Below are 23,373 nucleotides of genomic sequence, written 5' to 3'. Positions count from 1 at the left end.
ACTGTTGCCTGGAGGGGATGGCAGAAGATCAGGGGACCTTGCGGGGTGCTCACCAAGTTCAATTTCATGACCCGGTCGGGGGCTCTGTGGGTGTTCTGCCTTCCAGTCACTCACTGGGCTGTGTGTCTTGCTTTCATGCAGTTGATGCCATTCATTGCCGACTCACAGTGACAACACTTAGGGAAAGCCCTGTGTTTTCCCACGCTGGATCCCTTTGACAGCCATGTCCACACAGACTCAATCCTAACACTCTTCCTCCAGGCGGCTTTTCCATAAGCACCAAAGTACCCAGAAAGCAGAGGACTGCAGCTCCCCTTTTCCCACGCAGACCCAGGATGGTCTGGGGCGGAGGGCCAGGACTATGTGTGGGGGTGGACAGGAATGGAACAGTCTGTTTCCTCCGCTCCTCCACGTTGCACAGTGGATAACTGAGGGGGGATGATGCTTTGTAAATTCATTTCCTCTCCAGTGCACTGGGGAGCCTGTCACTCACAGAAACCCCTCCGTGGGCTCCCGGAATAATTGATTCTGCAAATATTTATCAAATATTTATCGTGTGTCTTGTTTTAGCCGCAGAACAGTGAACCCCTTTGAAACTTACAAGTGTCTCTACTGGAGTGAGTGACCACTTCCCTAAAGGATGGGTCTTACGGGTGTGTATCAGCTATCAGCCCTTTTGAAATGTATTTTTTCTTTCTTCCAAAAGTCACCCGTGTTTACCACAGAGCATCTCAAAAATGGACAAGAACAGAAAGAGGGAAATAAAATCACCCAAATCCCACTCCTCGGGGATAAACCATGCTTAGCATTCTGGTGTCTTTCATTCCATTCATGCATATGCACTCTTTTTTTTTTTTAATCACAGCAGAATCATATTAAAATCCTGCTGTTTTTGTACTTTAATGTTCATTGTATTTTAAAAATCTAATTGAAACCCATCCAGCAAAGCAGAAAGGATGATCTCAAAATCTGCGAGCTCCCTTCCCCCTTCCCACTTGGGCGGGAGAATCTCAACTGGGTGTGAGGAACAGTGCAAAATGCACCATATGGGGCCTGGCGCGATGGCTCAGTGACTAAATTCTTGCTGTGCATACTCCAGGATCCCATGCGGGTGCTGGTTCATGTCCCAACTGCTCCACTTCCCATCCAGCTCCCTGTTCGTGGCCTGGGAAAGCAGTTGAGGGTGGCTCCAGATGCTGCAGCCACTTGGGGGATGAATCAGTGGATGAAATTTTTTTTTCTGTAAATTTGATCTGCCTTACCAGTAAAAATAAATATTAATATGTACTTTTATTGATAAGTCAGATATACAGAAAGGAGGAGAGACAGAGAGGAAGAATTTGGGTCCATTGATTCACTCCCCAAGTGGCCGCAATGGCTGGAGCTGGGCTAATCAGCAGCCAGTAGTCAGGAGCCTCTTCTGGGTCTCTAGTGTGGATACAGGGTCCCAAGGCTATGGTCTTTCCTTGTCTGCTTTCCCAGGCCACAAGTAGGGAGCCTGGTGGGAAGCAGGACCACTGGGGTTAGAACCGGCACCCACATGGGATCCTGGCACGTGCAAGGTGAGGACTTAAGCACCTGTACAAACAGGACAGGCTGCAGCGGGGGCCCAGCCAACTTCTAGGAACTTGACCTGACACCTGAATTCCGAGAGTGAGCCCTGGAGGAGAGAGATGGGCACTGTGGAAGAGTAGAGTGAGTGTCTGGCTACCATGGGCAGATCATCCCAACCGAACCCCGTAGGTCACCATGGGTTATACATTCATCCACCTTCTTGGCCAGAACACAGGCAACTTTACAGCACCAAGACCGAGACGAGTCCAAAGAGTTAACCCTGATAACAAGCCTGGGGCCTTTCTTTGCTTCGTTTTGTTTTAAAGATTTGTCTGCTTTAAAGTCAGAGTTCCAGAGACAGGGTGGAGAGAGAGGGTTTTTCCATCAGCTAGTTCACTGCCAAAATGGCCACGACAGCTGGGACTGGACCAGGCCAAAGGCAGGAGCCAGGAACTCCATCTGAGTCTCCCACGTGGGTGGCAGGGGCCCCAAGCGCTCCGAGGCATCGTAGGTTGGAGCCAGATCAACAGAGCAGCCAGGACTCAGCCTGGCAAGGCAGTCCACGGCCTAACGAGCTGGGCCGCGGCACAGGCAGCCCTCAACAAACCGCACACTTTCATATGGTTAAGATGGGACAGGCCCTGTGGGGCGGCACGTTAACCCATCACAGGGACACTCACAGCCCGTGTCGGAGCGCCTGCGTCAAGTCCTTCCTCCACTTGCAGTTCCAGCTTGCTGCTCATGTACAACAGCTCGAGTGCCCAGGTCCCTGGCACCCACCCGCAGGGAAGAAAGGGACAGAGTTCCTGGCTCCTGGCTGTTGTGGGCGTCTGGGGGCCAGTGAGCCAGTGGATGGACAATCTTGCTCACTTTTGCCCGCTGCCTTTCAAATAGCTAAACAAACAAACAAACAACCCTGCTTTAAAAAAAATTGCTAGGGTGATCTGTTTTGGCCATAATTGAAATGTTTAAAAAATTTTAAACATCTCATGTGGGCGTTTAACAACTCAGGTGTTCCCCTGAGCCCCAGGGTCGCTGTCTGGATGCAAAGCGTGCTGAGGCCAAAGGGCACAGTGGGAGGGCCCAGAGCAGCACCCTTCCCCGCCGAAGCCACCAGGTGCCACACACCTGTTTTGTTTTTATTGCACTTAACATGTTCTGAATGTCTGTCACCGCCATTCGTCTTCTGTAGTATTTGTTAATGGTTGCATAGCATTCCCGCGGACGAATGCCACACGGTGGATTAAATCAATTTATCTCAGGTTGTAGTTGTTCCAAACTTTTTTTATGCTATTCTAACGGTCCCTCCAGGGAACACACTTGTAGCTAAATCTTTACTCACTTAATTATTACCTTGGAATAAATTACTAGAACTGGGGAATTGCCGGTTCAAAAGATATGTGCATTTTAAAGGCTTTGATACGTCTTGCCAAATTGCCCTTCCAGAATGTTCTATAAATGTGCACTCAGACCAGCAGGGTGGGCAAGTTCCTATTTCCCCCCGCACCGCCCCCCCACCCCCGGCACTGGGTCTTATCTCTTTGTTTTCCTCATCTCTTGCCAATCGCCAATCACACTGGGATTTTTTTTTTAAGTGTCTTATTGTTGTTGGCATTTGCATTTCTATGATCACGGGAATTACTCGGCACTTGTCACGGATTTATTAGCCACTTGTGGTTCCATATCTTTTGTCCGGGTCCTTTGTCCGCTTTGGCGTCGAGGTCCCCATCTTCTCCTTAATGATTCATAAAAGCTCTGAGCGTACCTGCTCTCCCGAAGCGGGGCCCAGCTGCGCCCGGCACCCTCTCTGGTTGCTACGCAGATGTGCGAGTGGCGGTGCCGGTCGCCATGGCCACAGATGCCCGGGTCTCAGCGAGGAGCAGAGTGGGGAGAGGTTGCCATGGCGATGCTACCCAAGCGGGGCCTGGCTCCCCGCCCACCATGCCTAGCGGCTCCGGGGCCGGTGCTTGCCCAGGCAGCGGAGAGGAGGTGAGAGAGATTCTGCCCACCGTGTGCCTGGCAGGGCCGGAAGCGGGGAATCCAGTGCGGCCCCACATATGGAGATGCAGAGAAGATGAAAGGATAAGGCTGTTCGTGGCTAAACTTTAAAAAGTTGCATCCCGTGGTCACCCCAAGCAACTGCCTGGCGCTAAACGAGCATTTGTTGGCCGTCTTGGAACCATCTTTGCTCTCAGCACAGCAGGGTGGATGAAGTATACTTAGAATACTTACCTGCTGTGGCACCGGCATCCCATATGGGCACAAGTTAGAGTTCTGGCGGCCCCACTTCCAATCCGGCTCACCGCTAACGGCCTGAGCAAAGTCACAGAGGATGGCTCAAGCGCACGGGCCCCTGCAGCCACGTGAGAGACCCTGATGAAACTCCTTGCCCTAGCCCAGCCCAACCCCAGCCCATGCAGCTCCCCGGGAGTGAACCAGCACCTGGAAAATCTGTCTCCCATCCTCTCTATAACTCTGACTTTCAAGTAAATCAATCTTTTTTTTTTTTTTTTTTTACAAATTCATTAAAGTAACCACTGAAAGTAAAGACATATTTTTAAAGATATTATTGAAAGGATTTGTTTTTATTGGAAAGGCAGATTTACAAAGACCAAGAGAGAAAAAGATCTTCCATCTGCTGATTCACTCCCCAAGTGGCCTCAACAGCTGGAGCTGAGCTGATCTGAAGCCAGGAGCCAGTAGCTTCTTCCAGATCTCCCATGCAGATGCAGGATCCCAAGGCTTTGGGTCATTTTCTACTGCTTTCCTAGGCCACAAGCAGGAAAATGGGTTTGGGAGACAGACGCCAGCTGGCATCTTGGCGCTGACTGGCAAGTTGTGCAAGCACACCATTGAGGACCCTGGTCAAGGCAACCCAGACCTCCCCTTGTGACGAAGGCACTGCTTGCAACCCCTCCTACCCGCCCCTTGACCCCCTTCCCTGCCAAGGCAAGTGAGACGGTTGTTGAAGGAGTTTCATCTCTTCCCCAGGATGGAGGGAGGAGATGGGATCCCTTAGACGGAAGGGTCTCGATGCAGAAATTCTAAATTAACTTCTTAGTGAATTCACTGCCTTTTTGTTTGTCTTGGGAGTGTGTCTCCTTCCGCTGAGCTGGTCCAGACACTGTAGGTCCAGAGAGAAGCGTGCCAGATAGGGAAAGGCAGCACCCCAAGTCGCCTGGGCAGGTGGCCTGGGGGTGGGGATGAGGCAGGAGCTCAGGAGAGGAAGAGGACGGGGCTGTGGGGTGGGAGTGATGCCGTGCATGGGGTGGGAGCTGCCTGCAGCATGGCAGGGTGAGACCAGGAAGACCCAGGCCGGGGGAGAGTGGAGGGACCATGAGAAGAGTGGCTTGGGAAGATAGCCCGGGGATGTGTGGGGCGAGCAGGGATCAGCCTGGCTGGCCCACGCTGGACACTGGCGTCTCCAGACCTCAGTGGGGTCCCCTTCTCGGCTGCCCTGCCCACCCTCTGGGCTTTTGGAAAGCTTCTGCGTCCTTCAGTGGCTCTCTTAGGGAGCGAGAGGAGTTCAGGTTCTGGATGTCGGCCTGAGCTCGCTTATCTGCCCCGGCAGCCAGCGGGATCCCACTGCACCTGTTGGGGTGGAGAAACCTCTGCCAGGGACACAGACACCGTGAGTCCCCGGCCAGGGCAGCGAGGAAGCCCTCACCCTGCAGAAAGAGGCCGCACTAAAGCCCTGGGCACAGCTCTGCCTGGAGGAGCTCACGCGTGCCGAAGGGATAAGGCACAAAATAATTAGTGCGCAGAGTGTGTAATTAAGTGCTAAATTGTGTGTTTCAGACTGGATGCTGCAGGAATGCGAGGTGGGGGAGTCGCACCAGGCTGCAGAGGCTGTGGGAGCCAGGACCTGCGGGAGCCCCCCAGAAGGTGGCCCCTGATGAGAGGAGCCAGGGTCCCAGGTAGGAGCCGGGCCATGGCAGGAATGGGGCAGGAAAAGAGCGGCCGTTCACAACAGTGGGGGCACCAGGGAGCGAGGGTCCCAGGACCGGAGTGGGTCAACTGTAGACCCAAGGAGTGTGCAGCACACTGCACCTCAGGCTCTACATCTCTGAAATGGGGTCACTGGAGGACTCAGTGGAACAGGTGCAGTTCAGGGTTGGGTACCTGGAAGGTCCAGATGGACAGGTGACCAGAAGGACAGCCAGAGTCCCAGCTCATAGTCCCTCCCTTACAGGAGCGCCGAGCAACACAGGTCCCACCTCCCCTGGTCCTGGTGCGAGAGGCAGCACGTTGGGCGTCCCCCATGTGTCCTTCAGCCTGCTGCAGTCCCCAGGGGCCTCGCATGGCAGGTTCCTTATTATCTTCCAAAGCTGGTCGTTCTTGGGGAGCACCTGGCGTGTGCTTCGGGTCTTGGGGGGCTGAGGTCAAAGGCCCTCAAAGTTGCAAAGGGCCAAAGTACATGGACATTGGAGCTGGGATAGGCTGAACCAAAGCCGGGAAGATGGACCACGAGGGTCACGCCCCTGGGTCAGGCCAAGCTGGATCTGCTCTCCCACCCCAATCCGTGCCAGTACCCCAGGTGGTCAGGCCAGATAGAACCAAAGGACAGGTGTGCCCTGGCACAGCCAGGCAGCCTGGCAGCCCAAGAAGCTGCCTCTTGGCAACGCTGTGTGTGCAGCCTGCCTAAGCATGCCTCTGCCTGATGCACAAATATTGTGACAGGTCCACTCTGGGGACCCAGCAGCAGCCGTCCCCAGGGGCAGCCCGGGGCATTCAGGACCATTGGGACACAGCTCTCGCTACTACCACTGCCTAAACCAACGCAAGCCACCAGGCAGGGACAGGCAAAGGCCTGGGGAGAGGTTGGGTGGGAGGGAAGTCGCCCACCCATAGGCGGGGTAAACCCTGAGACCAGGAAGGGCCAGGACAGGAGCAGCAGGCCCAGGGAGAAGGGTGCTGCAGCTCAACAGAAAGGCAGAGCTGAGTGCTGCAGGGGGAATGTGTGGTCCCAGGAGCAGCAGGGTCAAGCAGGCCCCACTGGGCTGTGAGCTTCCCAGCAACGGGACACTCTGTTTTGGTTTCTCCCTCCCCCCCCGGCCCCGCCGCCACTTTTCTGGTGAGCAGAGACAAAGCTGCCTTTTGTAGCACTAATGATAAAAGTGGATGGGGCTACAGTGATCAGACTAATAAATAAATCACACGCGAACCCAGCCAGGCAACAAGAGAGCGAGTGGCCCTCAAGTTGTGGTCTTTTGAGAGCATCTGGTCCATCAGTGTCTCTCACTCCAGCCCGAAGCCCCTCCCAGCCACGTGCACCTCCCTAGAGACCCCAAGACAAAGCAGGTCTGGCCGGGGGGGCTGCCTAGTCTGGAGACACCATCCCCTCCCCCGTGCCAATCCCCTCACCGCCGACACACCTGGGAAGGGTTGCTGGAAATGGAAAGACTCGGCAGGGACCAGCAGCAGGTGCTGGGGGGGCAGACAGCAGGGGACAGGGGTGTCCTTGGAAGACGGTCAGTGAGTCAAGTGTGTCCCACGCCTCTGGGTCCTGTTGCCATGGCTGAGAGTGTGGGCTTTGTCCCAAGGCTCTGGACAGCATGACAGGACCAGAAACCACGTCACCCACTGGCTGTGTCCATGCACAACGTGGCCGGGAACGCCAGGCCGTGATCTCCATTCGGGCAGGAGGAGGAGGGCTCAGCCTGTCCCCCTTGAGTGGCAGAGGTCGCTGTGGGCCACCACCTTGCTGAGCCATCCCTCCCTTTCTGTTCTCGCAGCCCCAGTCCCAACCTCGTGTTGTAAACATGCAGCCAGTGCCCTCCAATACTGAGGGGCAGCTGGAGGGCTGGGGCTCGTCTTTGCAGAACCCAACAAGCAAACAAGTAACGTGGGGCAAGATGCACCTGCCAGCCTCGGGAGGGTCATGTCCCTTGTGGCAGTACAGCTGAGCAGCCCATCACAAGTGCCTTTAAACAAAGCCTCCGGATGGACTTCTACTAGCCGCCGTGCACCGGGCACCAGGGGACTCGCAGCTAATTGGATCCCCAGAGAAGGCATACAGCCTGCATCCCCAGCCAGCCTGCCCGTACACCCAAGCATCCAGCCGTTCATGTACAAGCTTGCTGAGGGGCCCAGGGAGATGAGTGCACGCTGGGGAGGCCTCGAAGGCAGGGAGTTACAGGGTGGCGTGCGGTGAGCCCATGTCTGGTTCGTGCCTCTCCTGGGAGGCGACATTTAAGCCGAAGCCTGCCACACATTCCAGGTCGCCCAGAGACCTGCAAGCACAAAGCCCAAGAGATGTGCTGACACCTGGAGAGCTGATGTTTTGGGTGGATTTTATTAGAAATGTTCAGTGCTCCATCTGCTGGGTCACTTCTCCCACATGGCCACAAGAGTGGGTCTGAGCCAGGAACTCCTTCCATGTCCCATATGTTCTGTTGCTTCCCCTAGGCACACTAGCTGGGAGCTGGATCAGAAGTGGAGCAGCTGGGCCCAGCATGGTAGCCTAGTGGCTAAAGTCCTCACCTTGCACACACCAGGATCCCATAGGGGCACCGGTTCTAATCCCGGCAGCCCCACTTCCCATCCAGCTCCCTGCCTGTGGCCTGGGAAAGCAGTCGAGGACGGCCCAAAGCCTTGGGACCCTGCACCTGCATGAGAGACCCGGAAGAAGCTCCTGGCTTTAGCCTGGCCCAGCCCTGGCCATTGCAACCACTTGGTGCACAAACAAGTAGGTAGAATATCTCTTTCAGATAAAGAAATAAAATAAATCCTTAATTTTTTTTTTTTTTTTAAGAAAAGCACTTTGCCCAGTGTATGTGAACAAGAGCGGGAGTTGTCAGCCACCCTGGGTCTCCCTTCCTGACAGGCCAGTGTCCCGGGCAGTTGTCGTATCACCAAGTCCCTGCCACGTGCCAGGCATCCTTGTCAGCACCCAAGGGACCAAGATGGGGAGGAGACTGCCCCGAGCGTCAGGGAGGGGGCTGCTTCAGGTCCAGCCACCAGGCGGCAGCAGTGAGGGCCAGGGAGAACAGCAGGAGGGGGCAGTGCAGGTGGAAGGCCGGCAGGTGCCCGCCCCGTCTGGAGGTGCTTGATGGAAGAGCGAGGTGGGAGAGCAGGCAGAGCCGTCAGCTGGGCTGCAGCAGTGGGGCTGGGGGTCTATTTTAAGGTGACAGGAGCCCCTGGAGACGTTGCCCACGAGGCGGCCAGCAGCAGGCTCGGCTCTATCCCGTGTCTGGCGCCAGACCCACAGCTCCAGGCAGGAAAATGAGGTCTGGCACAAGCTGGGAAGGGTGGGACACGCATTGGGGTGTGGGGAGAGAATGTGGGAAGGGTGGTCGTGTACTGGATCTGGGGGAGTGGGGGACTCAGCTAGGGTCACAGGAGGAGGTGGAGGGCGTTAAGCTAGGTGGTAGGGCATCCCTGAGCTCCGCCAACGCCGGGGGGCCTGGGCAGCACGGTGCCTGCGGGGGGAACACTGGTCTGGCTGGCTGGGCAGAGAGGGGCGCCCCCTCTTTCCCTGCATGCACCCCTCTGTGGCCGCACACGCCGTTATCCGGTACCGCACCGCCGCCTGCTGGCCACGCCGAGCACTGCACCAGTCTCTGCAGGCACCCAAGGCTGCCTTAGGGACGCCTGGGCAGGCAATGCGCACCCAGCTCTCACCCTCTGGGTGCACCGCGCTGCGCCAGGGGACACGGCCATGGGCACCCAGTGACAGTGGCAGGCAGGACATAGTGGCGCTGTCCTGTGGAACCTTTGCATCCCCATTGGTAAAAGCGGGACTCACACAGTCAAGCGAAACACGGGGGAGTGTTTGCAGCGCCTCCATCTTGGACCCTCAGGTCTCTGTAATGGCGGTTCCTTTCACATAGAGAGTTCCGTTTAAAGAAGGAAGGGGCCATGGGCCTGGTCTACGCACTGGACAGGGATGCATCAACCGTTGGCGGGCTCCAACAAATCCTCACATACAAAGAACTCCTAGAAATCTCGGAAACTTAGTAACAAAATGGGTCAAGAATATGAGCAGGTAGTTCATAGAAAACTCCAGGGGCAGAGGCATAGCATCCTGCAGCACCACCGTCCCTGTGGGTACCGGTTCAAGTCCCGGCTACTCCACTTCCAGTCTAGAACCTGTTCATGTGCCTGGGAAAGCAACGGAAGAAGGCCCGAGTGTGCCTGGTCCCTGCAACTCCCGAGGGAAGCCTGGCTTTGGCATGGTTCAGCCCTGGCAGTCTGGGAGTGAGCCAGTTAATAAAAGATCTCACTCCCTTTCCTTCTCTCCTCTCTGCCTTTCAAATGAATAAAATAAACCTATTTTAGAAAAATGGAAATGAATGATCCCAGGTTACCTTTCTCTCGGAAGGACTAAGACTTCTGTGTGTGTCAATACCACAGGCAGAGGCTAAACCTACTATGCCACAGCTGCTGTCCCTAAAATAACTACCTATATGATAAGCAGAGGGAGAAAGAAGAGAGAGCTGCCACCTGCTGGTTCACTGCCCAAACCCACAGTGGCCGGGGGTAAGGCTAGCCGGAGCCAGGAGCTCAGAGCTCAATGCAGGTAGCCACGCGCAGAGCAGGTACCCAGCTGTGTAAGCCCTCACCATCTACACGTGAGCAAGAAGTCAGACTCGGGCGCTGAGCCTGAACTTGAGCCAAGGCTGACCACAGAGCAACTACAGGCACATGCCTGGCCGCTGGTCCTGGCTCCTTCTGTGCCAGCTGACTCAGGGTCGGTGCAGGAGTGAGGGGTGGGCTGCAGACAGGACCTCCCACCCCCCTGCTCCTGCCTACCAGCCCAGACAGCAACTGGGAGCTTCCTCCCAGCTGAGGTCACAGGGCCTTCCTGGGTCCCAGGTGGCCTTCGTGTCTGCAGGGTAGGGCTGGCTGCAGTGGCCTTGCCCTCCCGTGCCCTCACCCCAATCAGCTCGGTTCCCAGTGCCCCCTGAGCCAGCAAGGACAGCCTGGTCTTAAAGGAGACCCTGGGAACTCCAAAGCTTTCTGGGGCTCCAGAGAAAGGGCAGCTGGTGGCAGGGTGCGTCCATTTTAAGTGGGAGATGTGGGAGAAAAATGCATGTGTTAAATGGGCGGGGACAAAAATGATTGGACAAAAGGGTTGCTGGGTGACCTCTGACACGTGGCCCTCTGTGGGGTTCTCTGCTGTTCCCACGGGCTTGCTCTGCCCCACCCCGTGCCCTGAACGAGGGGCATGAAGCTCACTGCGAAGACCGTCTTCCCCCAGTTGCTGGTCCCAGTCGAGGTCCTAATGGGGTGCAGTTCCGGACTTTGCTGGACTGCAAGCTCACCCCTCAAAACCCACCTCAGAGTCTCCTTGGGGAAGCTCTCCCTGACTCCCTGATGGGCAGGCCCGGGAGATCCCCTCTCTGCCCTGGGGGGGCTCTCACACCCCCAGCATTCTGAGCTGGGAACCTGGGCTAGGGGATTCTCCCTCAGGCCGTGAAAGGGGAAGATAGGGTTGAGGAGATATTTGGATCTTCAAAGGGAACCGTGCTTGTCTTAAATTATTCACTCATTTAAGTAACATGCGTTGAGCATTTAGCGAAAAGCAGGATTTGTACTGGGTGCTCCCAGAGGAACCAAAATAACGGCCATGGCAAGTAAAGATGGCGCTAGACAGAGGGTGTGCGTGGAAGGAACTCGGCGTGCTCCAGCCGCAAGGACGTGCTCTCCAAGCCAGCTGCCCGGCTTGGTCAGGCCCCACCACTCGCCATCTGGCTATGTGTGGTAGAATCCTCATCCTTTCTGAGCCCCCGTTCCGTTGCCCCTGGAGGCAGAGGCCTGGCCCAGGCCTTCCGGGCAGTGCCTGTGGTGCTGGTGGGGGGAGGGGAGCAGGAGCTCCCACGCAGGGGCGGTCACGCAGGTCCTGGACATCCCAGCCTGGCGCCTGGCACGGCTCACCGGGAAGCGGGGAGGGAGATGCGCCTGCGTGTGGCGTGGGGAGAACAGGGTGACATTCCCAAGTGTTTGAAGATGTTCGGTTCTGGAGGCAGATTAGACTTCCAAATGCAACACTCCAGATACGTAAACGCGTCCTGCGTCAGTTTCCACTTGACGAGAGGAATTTTTGCCTGCAGGTTGGATCAAGAATCTTTTCCAGAGGCAGACCCTGGGTTCCAATGGCCTAGGTTCTAACTCTGCTCCTGGTGAGTGCATCCTAGCAGGCAGCCGGTGATGGCACCCACGGGGAGACCCAGGTGGGGTTCCTGGCTCCTGGCTTGAGCCTCGTCCACCTCCAACGGCTGCAGGCATTCGAGGAATGAACCAGTGAATGGGACTTTCTTCCTGCCTCTGCCTTTCAAATAAGTAAATACATACTAAAAATGCCTTCTCACGGTCAGCTCCTCGGGTTTTTGGTCCCCAGCCACTCCAGTGGCAAAGACAGGTGGGAAGGAGCAGGGCTGGCCGTGTGGCTGCAAGAGAGAGCCCCCTAGTGGCAAATGGGAAAGGGACAGGTTACGTCACCAAGACTGCATTATCAGCTTGACAAGAGCCAACGACTGTGTCCCAGTACAGTTTCTACTCCTGTATGATTTTGATGGTTGTTAAAAGGTGATTCTGTAAGGCGGGAAAGCATGGCCATCTGTAAAGTGGCTGCAAGGCCAGCACGGTGGCTGCAACAGACCAATCCTCTTCCTGCAAGTGCCAGCATCCCATATGAGCACCTGTTAGTGTCCCGGATGCTCCACTTCCCATCCAGCTCCCTGCTTGTGGCCTGGGAAAGCAGTGGAGGACGGCCCAAAGCCTTGGAACACTGCACCCACTTGGGAGACTCCCCACCCAAGAAGCTCCTGGCTTCAGATTGGCTTAGCTCTGGCCATTATAGCCATCTCCAATCCAGCTGCCCGCTCACACACACCCTGGCTCCGGCATGTGGATGCCAGCCACCCGTATAGGAGGCCGGGAGTGAGTTCCAGGTTCTGGCTTTAGCCTGTCCCTGCTGCGGCCATTGCCTCGATTCGGGCAGCAAGTCAGGAGATGAAAAATCTCTCTCCCATTCATTTAAAACATGGATTTACATCTCCGGAGAACTTTGTGTATAGGAGTTCCACCTACTGACATTTGCCAAAAATCAACAGGGGCCCACAGACTTCCCTTGTGAGCATGGGTTTGAGTCCTGGCTGCTCCTCTTCCAATCCAGCTCTGATAACAGAGCTTGGAAAGCAGCAGAGGATGGCTCAGGTCCTTGGGACCCTGCACCCACATGAGAGACCTGGACAAACTCCTGGCTTCGGGGAGGCTCAGCTGCAGCTGCGGCGGCCGTCAGATGGAAGACCTCTGTGTCATCCTGCCTTTCAAACATTTGTTAAAAAAGGAAAAAGTGCCAGGGATTGCTGTCACCTGCAGGAAGAAAACTTGGTGACAGTGAGTGACGTCGAGGCTGTGGACGCCCGTGACCCCAGCAGTTTGCACCCCGAGAGCTCTTCGGAGTGTCGCTCTCAGCATCAGAACAGCGCTTGCTCTCACAGTTTGCAAACATCCCAGGCTGACAAATAAGCGATGCCTTATTTACATAAGCAGAGTATTAAAGAGTGGCTACAAGTATCAACGTAGAGAAGCTCCGCCTTCCCTCCCCCGGATATGACAGAAGGAAGCAGCAGGCTGTAAAAGCGAGTGGTCCTCGTGGCCCCATGTGATCAATTTCAAAGCCTGTGAGAAATGACCACCTGTGTGCAGGGGGGGCAGCACTCACAGCTGTGTGCAGAAACACAATCAGACGGGACCCCAATGCGCAGTGGGCGGTGGGGGAGTCAGAGGAGGGAATTAAGGAAGGAGGGGCGCCCGGGAGGCTTAATTGCATGTGTCATGCTGTCATTCATTAAGTAGTTCAGAAGTGCCTGTGGGTGCCCGTGGGGGAAGCAGGGAGCTCTGCGAAGCTGGAGGGGAGGGTCCCCACAGTGTTCGCACACTGCCAGGCTCCAGTCTGATCCCCGCTGGCTTGCTTGCTTCCTGCTTTGCAAGCTGTGAATGGTAACATGCAGGCCTTCCCCCCCCGCCCCCAAAGGCCTGGCTGCATTTCCCAGCAGCCCCCGAGCAGGGGGTGGGGAAGAAGGGAGGAGTTCCTCCATCAGAGGGGGCCACCCTGAGGACAGCAGCACACCCAGGAAGGGCAGACCAGAGAAGGGACCTGCCCCAGCCTGGGCCTCAGTGCTCCGCTCTGCCCCCGCTGGCCTGGGGCAGTCCGCCCACAGTCGCTTCCCCGAGCCAGAGCCGTGTGTCCTGCCTGCAAGCTTGTGTCCTATTCTCTTCACACACAAGTGTCCTGGGAGGGCCCGAGACACCCGGACATCAGGCCCGACAGCCATGTTGTATGTGTGTGTGTTTAAATTGAAAGACAGAGAAATCTTCCATCTGCTGGTTCTCTCCCAGTCCCAACAGCCAGGGCTGGGCTAGGCTGAAGCCAGGAGCCGCCCCAAACACTGAGGGAGACATGGCTGGCACAACTGGGGAGGTCTTCGGCCATGTCAGCTTTTTCTGCTCAAACACAGGATTCAACTTCCCGGCCAGCCCAGGACCTGGGTGCTGGCCAGTGCCACCTGGTAGAGGGCAGCGGCTCCAGGAGCCTCCAAGCCCCTTCCCCAACCGGGTTCAGCCCTGGCATTTCCAACACCAACTGCCTCTTTTCCCTTTTTATTAAAAAATAGACCCAGAAAATATACATGCTTCAGTTCAGCCATCCTGGAGGGCTCTGAGAAGGCCAGAGTGTCATGGGAACAGGGCAGGGCGGGCTGAGGAAGGCAGGGGCCCTCGGCCATGCCCCCCAAGCAGGGCGAGGGCAGGTGGGGTGGCCATGGGGTCCTGGGAGCCCCCGCAGACAGGCCCGAATGTGGCTGCCACCCAGACTCCAGAAGGTACTGCCAGGTCGGCTGCTCCCAGCCCAGCAGGTGTGGGTGGGCTGTGGCAGACCCCTCAAGCGTTGATGGCCTTCCAGCGTTCGCTGTCCGTGCTGTTGATGCTGCCCGTGTGGCAGGGCATAGAGGCGATGTCATCCAGGTAGGCGACGCCAGCCGAGTCGAACTGGGTGCTGGAGTAGCAGGCGGCAGCGGAGGCCCCAGCAGCCCCCGGCGCCTCCAGGCCCTCCCGCCGGGCCACCGCGTAGGGCTGGGGCAGGTGCATGTCTGGCTCCTCCGTCTCGTCCACTTGGCATTTGTAGGAGAAGAGGATCTTGGGCTCAGAGCTGGTGGGCAGGGAGAGAGTCAGGGGGTACCCCCGGGGGGTGCCCAGGAAGGATCCCCCCCAGGACCAAGGCCATCATCAGGTGGGGACGGGAGCGGCCATGGAGCGCTGCAGGCTGCCCCCCACCCCGCCCATGGAGCCCTGCAGGCTGCCCAGGGCCGTGGGAATGTGGGCTGGAGCCTTTTAGGCCTGCTTTCCCTGCCAAACCCACACAGCACCTGCTCATGGTGGAAGCGCCCTGCTCCCCTCACCCCTACCGCTCCTATGGCCTTAACGGGGTCTCTTGACCCGGGGGAGCACCGCCCAGGTTTACAAGGAGGAGGCTGAGGCTGAGAGGGCCGTGTGCTGGACCAGCCTCATGGAGCTCCCTGCCTCCCTCCCCCCAGGCCTTGGCACCAGCTTAGGGAATGCTGGGACCCCTCTCTTCTCCCTGTGGCTTCTGCTGGTTAAGGACAGCGTCAGGCACAGAGCAGGTGACTGTGAACATGTCGCAGAAGGCATGAGCTAGCTAAGAGCTCTGGCATCGGGAAACAGCAATGCGGAACCACGAGTGCGTGCGCGCTCTTGGGAGGGTGCGCACACGCGCACACACGCGCGCCCCCGTGCCCGTGCACCTGGAGGGCCCCGCGGCGCGGTGCGGTTCCACCACTCACCCGAAGAAGCCCCGCAGGAAGGCCACGTAGATGAGCGGCGCGAAGAAGCTGAAGTAGAGGAAGGTGGTGGCGTCCACACAGCTGGGGCGGAAAACGTGGGTCAGGGCGGGCCTTGGGGCTCCCTGGCCGCCCCCCACCGCCAGCCCCGCCAGCCCCCCGCGTACCACAGCCCCTCGATGATGTTGGCGCACAGCAGCGCACTCCCCAGCCCCTGCAGCAGGTTGAGCAGCGCCAGGATGGCCGCGTACACGTAGAAGCTCCTCCTGGCTGCGGGGCGGATGGCGGGGACAGGGCGTGAGGCTCGGGCAGTCCCCACCAGGGCGGCCCCCACCAGAGTGTCCACCCCCCGGGGCGGCCCCACCGGCCCCCACCGCCCCCCGCCGCTCACAGGGCAGGGAGATGCGCTCCTTCAAGGGGGTCTTGGGCAGGATGACTATCAGGGAGTAGACCTGTGGGGGGTGGGCGGTGAACAGTGAGGCGCACTGCGCGGAGCCCACCCTGGGGTCCCCAGCCCCCTCCCTGGCCGGCCGCGGGCTCACCAGGAAGAAGCAGCACGAGCTGACCAGCCAGAACTGGCGGCCCCCGTGCCCGTAGATGTTGAAGTCCTCAGCCGAGAGGTGGGCGTCTGGGTACAGGATCTCCAGAGTCCCCTGCAGTGGCAGGAGCGGGGCGCGGCTCAGGCCCACCTCCCCCCGGCACAAGGCCAGGGGCGCCCCTCACCCCACATGCGCCCTGAGTGTCTGCACCCGGGGCCTGGGCAGGCTGGTCCTGGGCTGTCCTGCGAGGGTGCGTGGCAAGTGCGGGGTCGCCCCCTGTGCGGCCTGAGATGGGGACTCCAGATGTTCATTTCTTGGGTTGTTCTGTACCCCAGCTTTTGTTCAGATGGCAGGAGCTGACACCCCCCCACCCACCTCCCTTAGCCATGGCTACTGGATGGGAACCTTGGGCGGGGGTTAGGTGGTCTCTGAGGGGCCGGTCAAAGGTAAGCCTGGCTCGGGCAGGGGGAGCCCCGCCCCACAGCCCCAGCACCTCTTGCCCACCGCTGCCTCTTACCTGGGTGACCGAGTAGGCCAGGGACAGCACGGTGGTGATGGCCAGCACCCGCTTGATACTCGACTTGCTCTCCAAGTGACCTGCAAGCAAGGGGCCGGCCGGTCAGTGGGAAGCGGCCCCGGGGACAGTCACGGGTGGGTCCCTGGCTGGGGGCTGGGAGGGAGCCCAGCTGCGCACGCACCGAAGGCCAGGCCCAGGATGACCACACTCAGCTCGATGGCCAACAGGAAGAAGCGGGTGATCTCCCACAGGATCTGGACAGAGTGGGCAGAGGGTCAGCATGGAGGCCTTGCCCCCAGGCCCTGTGGCCACAGCCCGCCCCTGGGCAGCGGGCCCAGTCACACCTTGTCGGCAACCGTTGCGGCATCCGAGCTGCTGACCGTCATAGATACCACGGCCCGGGCGATGCCCACCAGCGCCACCACGAACACCTGGCAGGAAAGGGGTGTAGTCGGTGTCAGGAATGGGGGGAGAGCGGCCTGCCCCCATGTCTACAGGGGCCTTCCTTTCCTCCCAAGGGAAGAAGGCAGAGGGGAAGTGTCTCGGGAGAAGGAGGCAGGGGCAGAGTGGGCAATGAGGCCGGGTTCATAGGCAGCGAGGTCCCAGCTGTCCCTGACCAGCGCCAGCAGCCTCTAGACAGCAGGTTGGGCACGGGTCCCAGCTCTGTGCCTCAGTTTCCCCCTATGGGGAGGTGGAGGGTAAGAATAGCCCCTGCTGGCATTCGACTGTTAGAAGCACATGGTGACCGCTAGTACTGCCACGTGCATGGTTTCAATCTAAGACATGGGGACTTGGCGAGAGAAGCCCGGGGTCCAGGAGGTGCCAAGACCCTGGGGAAGAGGGGGGGTTTGCCGAAATGTCTGAGGCCCCTTCCCCCCAACACGTGAGCTGCAGACCTGCACCTGTGGGCACCATGTAGACTGGTGCAGGGCACCGCGTGGTGCTCCAAGGCGTACCATGAGCTAATGGAGAGCTGCACAGATGATGTGGCAGGGCAGAGAGGCCAAGCCCCTGGCCTGAGGCCACACAGCCACACGATCAGGGCTCAGATTCTATCTCATTCTATCTGTGCCCGTCCAGTGGGCTTCCTGAGCTCTCTGCGACACAGTGCCCCTGAGTGAGTGGGCTGGGATGGCCCTAGCTGCCCGGCCCTGTTGTGTGTTCCAGGAATGTTAAGACTCCAAGCAGCCAGCCCTCCCTTAGAGGCGAGGGGCCCTGGGGGGAGACAGCAGGATAGCCCACACCTGCAGGCTGAACTGGATCTCAGCCACAGCCCATGCCAGAAATTCCAGGGGTGAGAACGCAGCCATCCCCACAGGAAGGAGTCTTGGCCCTTGTGTGGGATGGGAGGCTGCTCTTGTCCTAGCTCCACAGTTCCTTTGTAGGGACCACTCCCCTCCCTGGTCACAGGGTCTGGCCGAGCTGACTCTCCCCTCTCCTCACCAGCCACAGGAAGGGCCTCAGGAGTAAAGCGGGGACCCAGGACATGGGGGAGCGGGCAGGTGAGGGGACGTGACTGTGGCAAGGCCCTGAATACATCAGTTGACCCCTGGGATCCAGCCATGCCCCATTCAAGGGGTAGCTAACATTGCTTTTTAGCACCGAAGCCGCTGGCGTGGACTCACCAGGATGTAGAAGGTGATAAAAATGGGGCTGGAAGTGAGGCGGATCTTGGCCCTGGCCAGCGGAAGCTTCCAGAGGAGGAAGATGAAGAAGAGCACGTTGGGGATGAGCAACAGGAGGTCCCAGTACCGGACCCTGGGAGAGTTAGAGACGTCAGAGAAGCCGCTGCTTGAGGACGCTCGGGCGAGCTCGTGGCTCCCCTCCCTCCTCACACCTGTCCATTCCCTCCTCACACCTGTCCCCTCCCCTCCTCCCAAGCCCTCCACTGCCTGGCCTCTCTCCTCACACCTTCTCCCTCCTCTTCCCCGGCTGGCCAGCCTTACCTGGAGGTGCCAATGTCCTCATAGAGCAGCAGCAGGCAGCGGTGGGGCACGCTGATGTTGGGGGCCACGGGCGGAGGTGACGCTGTTCTGCCATTGGCCCCCGCTGCCTCTTCCAAGGTGTCCATCCCGCCAGCAGGGGCCCTGTGGGGGTGAGAGCCACCAGGGTGAGACGCGCAGAGGCCCTCCCCATGCCGGGAGCTCAGCCTCCTGGATTGGGGGGGACGTGGAGGGCACCCCCACGCTCAGGCCTGCCTGGTGGACTTTAAAGGGGTGTCTCCGTGGGGCCTGGCAGTGGAGGTGGTGAGCAGAGGTGACGGGCACAGCTCGAACGCCCGCTCCGACCTCCTGGTCTGTCCCGTGTCCGAGTCCCCACCCAAGGGCACCTCCAACAGGTCCTGTGCGTGGGGAGATCCTGGCACCCAGCACCTGTGGTTCCACTCTGCCTGCCACACAGCTGCTGAGGGTCACGGCCGAGTATCGCACACTGCCTGAGCTGGGCCCTCCCTCCGCTGCTGCCGCCTTGGGACATGGCTGGGGGACACACAGGCCTTCGAGTGAAGACGTGGCCGAGGGAACTGGGCTCCCAAGGCCGGGGGCAGCTGAGCACGGCAAGCCAGGAGTCCAGCTTGGTGTCCCTGAGGAAAGGCGGCAGGCGCTTCTGCAGAGGGCCACTTAGCAGGGGCGGCGTTGAGAGCACTGACTGCTGCTGTTGCTGTCTCCATCTGCAGCAGAAACGGTACAGACAGGCATTCATGACAAGCCGCAGGCTGCGGGCAGCCAGGGACCTGCTGGCAGTGGGATACACAGGAGGGAAGGTTCATGCCAGGGAATTCTCAGCAGCCTGAAGAACGCTCGGCAGCACCCGGCCACAGCCCACCTTTACTGGGCCCGGTGTCGAGTGGAGCCAGGCATGCCACCTGCAGGTGGTATGGTCCATGCAGGAATGCGGTCCAGGCTGGCCCCCGTGTAGGTGGAGGGCACATCTGTTTCAGGGGGCCTGAGCCGGGTGGTGGTCACGCAGGGATGTTCACACACCCGTGAGGGGCACGCTGGAGGTTACTTCAGCAGAGGTCAGAGGTCAGAAGAATGACATGTCCAGGGCACAGCCCAGGGGGACACACCGCCGTGTGATGAGAGATGTGAACAAAGAAGCTCCCCCCTCCCTGATTCCTGCACTTGCTTTGCAGACCTTACGGAGCACCTGCCTTGGGCCAGGTTCAAGTGCAGGCACTCAGAAGCAGCAGACTGCAGGGCAAGCTAGGCCTGCCCCCACACAGCCTTCCACTCCAAGGGCGCTCACCGCGTGGGGGAGGCGGGCATCTCAACAGAAGTGTAAAGAAGGTTTAACTGGGCGGGGCAGACAATGGGAGGCACAGAAAAGACTCCGGGGCCTGATGCCAGGGCGGCCCCCGTGTGTGTCCTTGGGCAGCTGGCACCCAGAGCGACATGCAACAGACACAGGTAATCTGTCTTGTTTCCACAGGCACCAGCAGGGGAGAACCCCAGACAACAGCAAACACTCCAGCCCTGAGGTGGGAGTGGGCACAGGCCTGCCTAGAGGGCGGAATGCTGGCAGGTGCGGCCGCAGAGGCGGGACGAACTCAGAGGCTGGTGGGACCAGGTCAGAGGGCACCACGTGCCCAGGTGCTGCCACAGGAGGGCTGTTGGAGGGGAGCTGGAGGGATCAGAAGTGCCCCCGACCCTGGGGAGTGACTGCACCAGTTCTGGCACGAGAGGACAGGGCTTTGCCTGAGGGTGGGGGCAGCACAGGATCTGGGCCTGGCCAATCAGGGTGTTACATCACCCTGGCCAAGTATGAAACACCCCAACAGGTATGAAACTTAACAAGGAGTTGCACCCGGCCAAGAGTTGGGGGCCTTCCTCGGGTCCCTGCATCCAGTCGCACCTGCCACCTAACATGTCCCGGTTACAAAGCGCAGTTGGTTCTGTTCCCTTCCAGCTTAGGCCCATCTGAGTCTGGGTTCTTGGGTTCGCTGGAGGGGCTTCCAGCTAATACAGGGTCCAGAGTCAAGCAGCCCTGGGCTGCACGTCTGGCTTTGCCCCGTGCCTGCCATGAGACCTGGGCAGGTCACCTCCACTGAATGTCAAGGGGACAGTCAGCCACCACCTGACAAGGTAGGGTAAAGAAACCGTGTCTGTCTGCCACAGTGACGGGCACCTGTGGCTTACCGGGGGAGGGCTGCGTGGGGTGTGAGGAAAGGAGGGAGGGATGTCGGATGCTCTCTTGTACCCACTCTGCCAGTCAGCAACCTGCTAGTCTGGCAGGTGCCGCTCTCCAAGCCTGCGCTCCTCCACCTGAGGGTCAAGGACACAGGCCTGCCCCAGAGCTGCGGACCGCTCTGGAGTTGGGAGGTTGTTGCCAGCACACGTCCCCGCTGACGCAGTCACCGACAGTGTGGTTTTAAAGCACGTCAGTGCAGACCTGCTGCACGCACACGGGGGCCTCAGGGTTCCCTAAGGAAGCGGGAACATGTGCTTGCATCAGTTCTGGCCCCATTGTACGGAGAGGAAAGCAGAGGCCCACAGAGGCTGGGCCCCTGGCCTGGTCTGAGTGCTGCATCACACACTCTGCATTTCCTTCTGCTGGGTTCCAGGCCTTGGGGCCACCAGCTCCTGGGAAAGGTGAAGGCAGGAGGGCTGGTTGAGGACAGGGCAGGGCGTCCCCAGGGACTGCTAGAGGCAGAGCCCGTAGACAACTGGGTCGCCAGGGGCAACCCCAGGCCTCAGGAGCAGAGAAACTGGGGCATACTGGGAGATAGCGCTGGTGGCCTCATTAACATTCCAGAGGCCACCTCCACAGGCCAGCTCTCCTCCCAACACCTGCCCAGCCACCAGCCAGTGCAGCAGGCTGCCCCTGGTCCTGGGCACGCACTCTGTGCCCCTGGGCTAGGGTCCTGCCTTCTCTAGGCTTCCCCACCTCTCGGCCGCGTCTCACCTCACCTCTCCCAGGGGTCACCCTGAGCCGGGCAGAGGGGCTGTGGGGCCTCTGAGTGTGCCTTCCACCCCGAGGAGGCTGTGGAGCTTTCAAACCCTGGAACCGCAACCGGATAGCAAGGACTCCATGTGACAGGCGCCCTGCCCCCACGGTCCTTCCGCCCTTGGCATGGGGGTGGGGTGGACACTGACCTAGAGAGGGCCCTGCAGCCAGAGGCCCAGACAGCAGGGCTAAGTGCTGTGTGGCACAGTGGGTTAAGCCTGCACTATCCTGCTGTGAGTGCCAGCTACACAGCTTGGGAGCCCACTTCCTGCCAGTGCACTTGGGGGGTAGCAGGTGGCTCAAGTGCTTAGGCATCCATGTGGGAGACCCAGCTGAAGTTCCTGGGTTCTGGCTTTGCCCTGCCCTGGCCACTGCAACCAAACCAAACCAAACAACAACAAAACAAAGCCCCGGGGGGCAAAGGCAAGGGAGACCAGCGCCCCTCCCTCCCCTGGGCCTCCAAGGCCCGGTGTCGGCCCACCCTGCCAGGCTCTCCGTCCCACCCTGCCAGTCGCGTCTCCCACTGGCCAGCCCTGGGCTCTCATTTCCTCTTAAGCTGTTCTTAACCCCACGGGAGCCCTGTGCCTGTTCTGATCCTCTGGCTTTGCCTGCTTGCTCAGGCCCCAGCTGTCTGGGAACCTCCTCCAAGCAGCCCTCCTGGATCATGTCCCTGTGTAAGCCACCTGCCTTTTCCTTACTGCCTGGGGCCTCTCCCGGCTGTGTGTTTACACGGGGTCTGAGAACCAACAGCCGTGCCTGGTACAGCCCAAGTTCTCCAGAGAACACTGCAGTGTGAACAAGGGACCCTCTAGCACCCGGCCTGGGGAAGTTGGGAAAGGGGACGCTGCGCCCTTCTCGCTGCAGAGTAGCCAGGCCAAGTCGGCCCCCACCCTTATTCCACACGCCAGGAGGAAGTCTGGAGCCTGGGGGAGGGGAAAAGGGGTCCCCCGTGGGACAGTGAAGCCCCAGGCTGGACTGAGCCTCAGCTGACACACGACACTCCCCAGGGCCTTGAAGCTGCCGGGAAGTCGGGGGGCCTGGAGCTCTGCCCCGGGGCCTGCAGCAGCTTTGTGGGGCCCTTCCTGACCCTCTCCCCAGGCCCTGAGACGTCCCCAAGGCCTCCTTCTGAGGCTGCGCCCCTCGAGTGGTCAGAGGGTCACCCCAGCAGAGAGGACCTGGGGGTGGGCGGGTCCCGATCCCTGGTCCCAAAGAGCCAAGGCAGCGATTGGGGCGTCACGGCGCGGCGAGGGACAGGGACAGGGTCATCTCCTTACCTGAGCTTCGGGCCGCGCTCAGGCCCGGCCCTCTGGGCCGCCCATCGGCCGCCGGCAGCCGGGTGCGTGAACCCCGCACAGGCCGCGGGACCCGGGCCTCCAGTGCAGGGTTCGGCAGAGAGGCTAGCTCGGGCCGGGGAGCGTCGTTCAAGTGCGGCGGACGGCTGACTCCGCGAAAAGACACGCCGCGGCGAGCGCGCCAAACCCGGACGCCCGGACGCCCGGACGCCCCGCAGCCCTTCCCGGCTCCGGCGACCCAGAAGGCGGGCGCGTCTTTTCCGTCCGGGCGAAACTGCAAAACAACCACTGTCCCTACTAGTGCCACCTAGGCCCGCCCCCACAACCGCAGTAGCCTATAGGAAAGGATCTTCGCCGAAAGGGAAACCGAAGAGACCAATCATATTTCCAAGGGGGTGGGGCGAGCTGCTGACCTCTTAAAGAGACAGCACGCCCCCGCTGCGTGCGGAAGAAGTCGGGTGCGTTTCTCACCGAAAAGCGGTCCACTTGAGCGGACTCGAGTCATGGATGCTCCACCTCTTGCCACCCTCCACTTCTGGCACTTTCCAGGTGTCAGCAGCTGGGCTACTGAACTGATCTGGGAGACCGGCGCCCAGCAGGCGGGCCTGACTGTCCGGGGCGGAGTCTCAAGGATCCTCCCCGTCGCGTGCCTCCCGCCTGCGGGGCAACCCGCAATGGCCACCTGCGTGTCACCTGGGCAGGGAGGCAGAGGGACGCAAAGC

At 59.5% G+C, this 23,373-nt stretch overlaps 1 protein-coding gene across 1 annotated transcript; it reads right to left on the bottom strand.

Annotated features, from left to right (window-relative positions):
* Positions 1-14,428: 14,428 nt before the first annotated feature.
* On the bottom strand, positions 14,429-22,914 carry TPRA1 (transmembrane protein adipocyte associated 1). Its single transcript, XM_040995318.1, has 11 exons — positions 22,634-22,914; positions 18,362-18,502; positions 18,041-18,173; positions 16,760-16,846; positions 16,597-16,669; positions 16,416-16,495; positions 15,902-16,012; positions 15,751-15,811; positions 15,527-15,629; positions 15,363-15,443; positions 14,429-14,710 (listed from the first exon to the last, which is right to left on the bottom strand). Exons 2-11 carry the CDS (start codon positions 18,484-18,486, stop codon positions 14,443-14,445), a joined length of 1,122 nt encoding a protein of 373 aa, XP_040851252.1. The 5' UTR covers positions 18,487-18,502; positions 22,634-22,914; the 3' UTR covers positions 14,429-14,442.
* Positions 22,915-23,373: the final 459 nt, after the last annotated feature.

The sequence above is a fragment of the Ochotona curzoniae genome, unplaced genomic scaffold, assembly GCF_017591425.1.
Source record: "Ochotona curzoniae isolate NIBS_2020 unplaced genomic scaffold, NIBS_Ocur_1.0 contig_908, whole genome shotgun sequence".
NCBI classification, from domain to species: Eukaryota; Metazoa; Chordata; class Mammalia; order Lagomorpha; family Ochotonidae; genus Ochotona; species Ochotona curzoniae.
The sequence above is the reverse complement of the archived record's forward strand: the minus strand, read 5'-3'. Positions and strand labels throughout refer to the sequence as shown.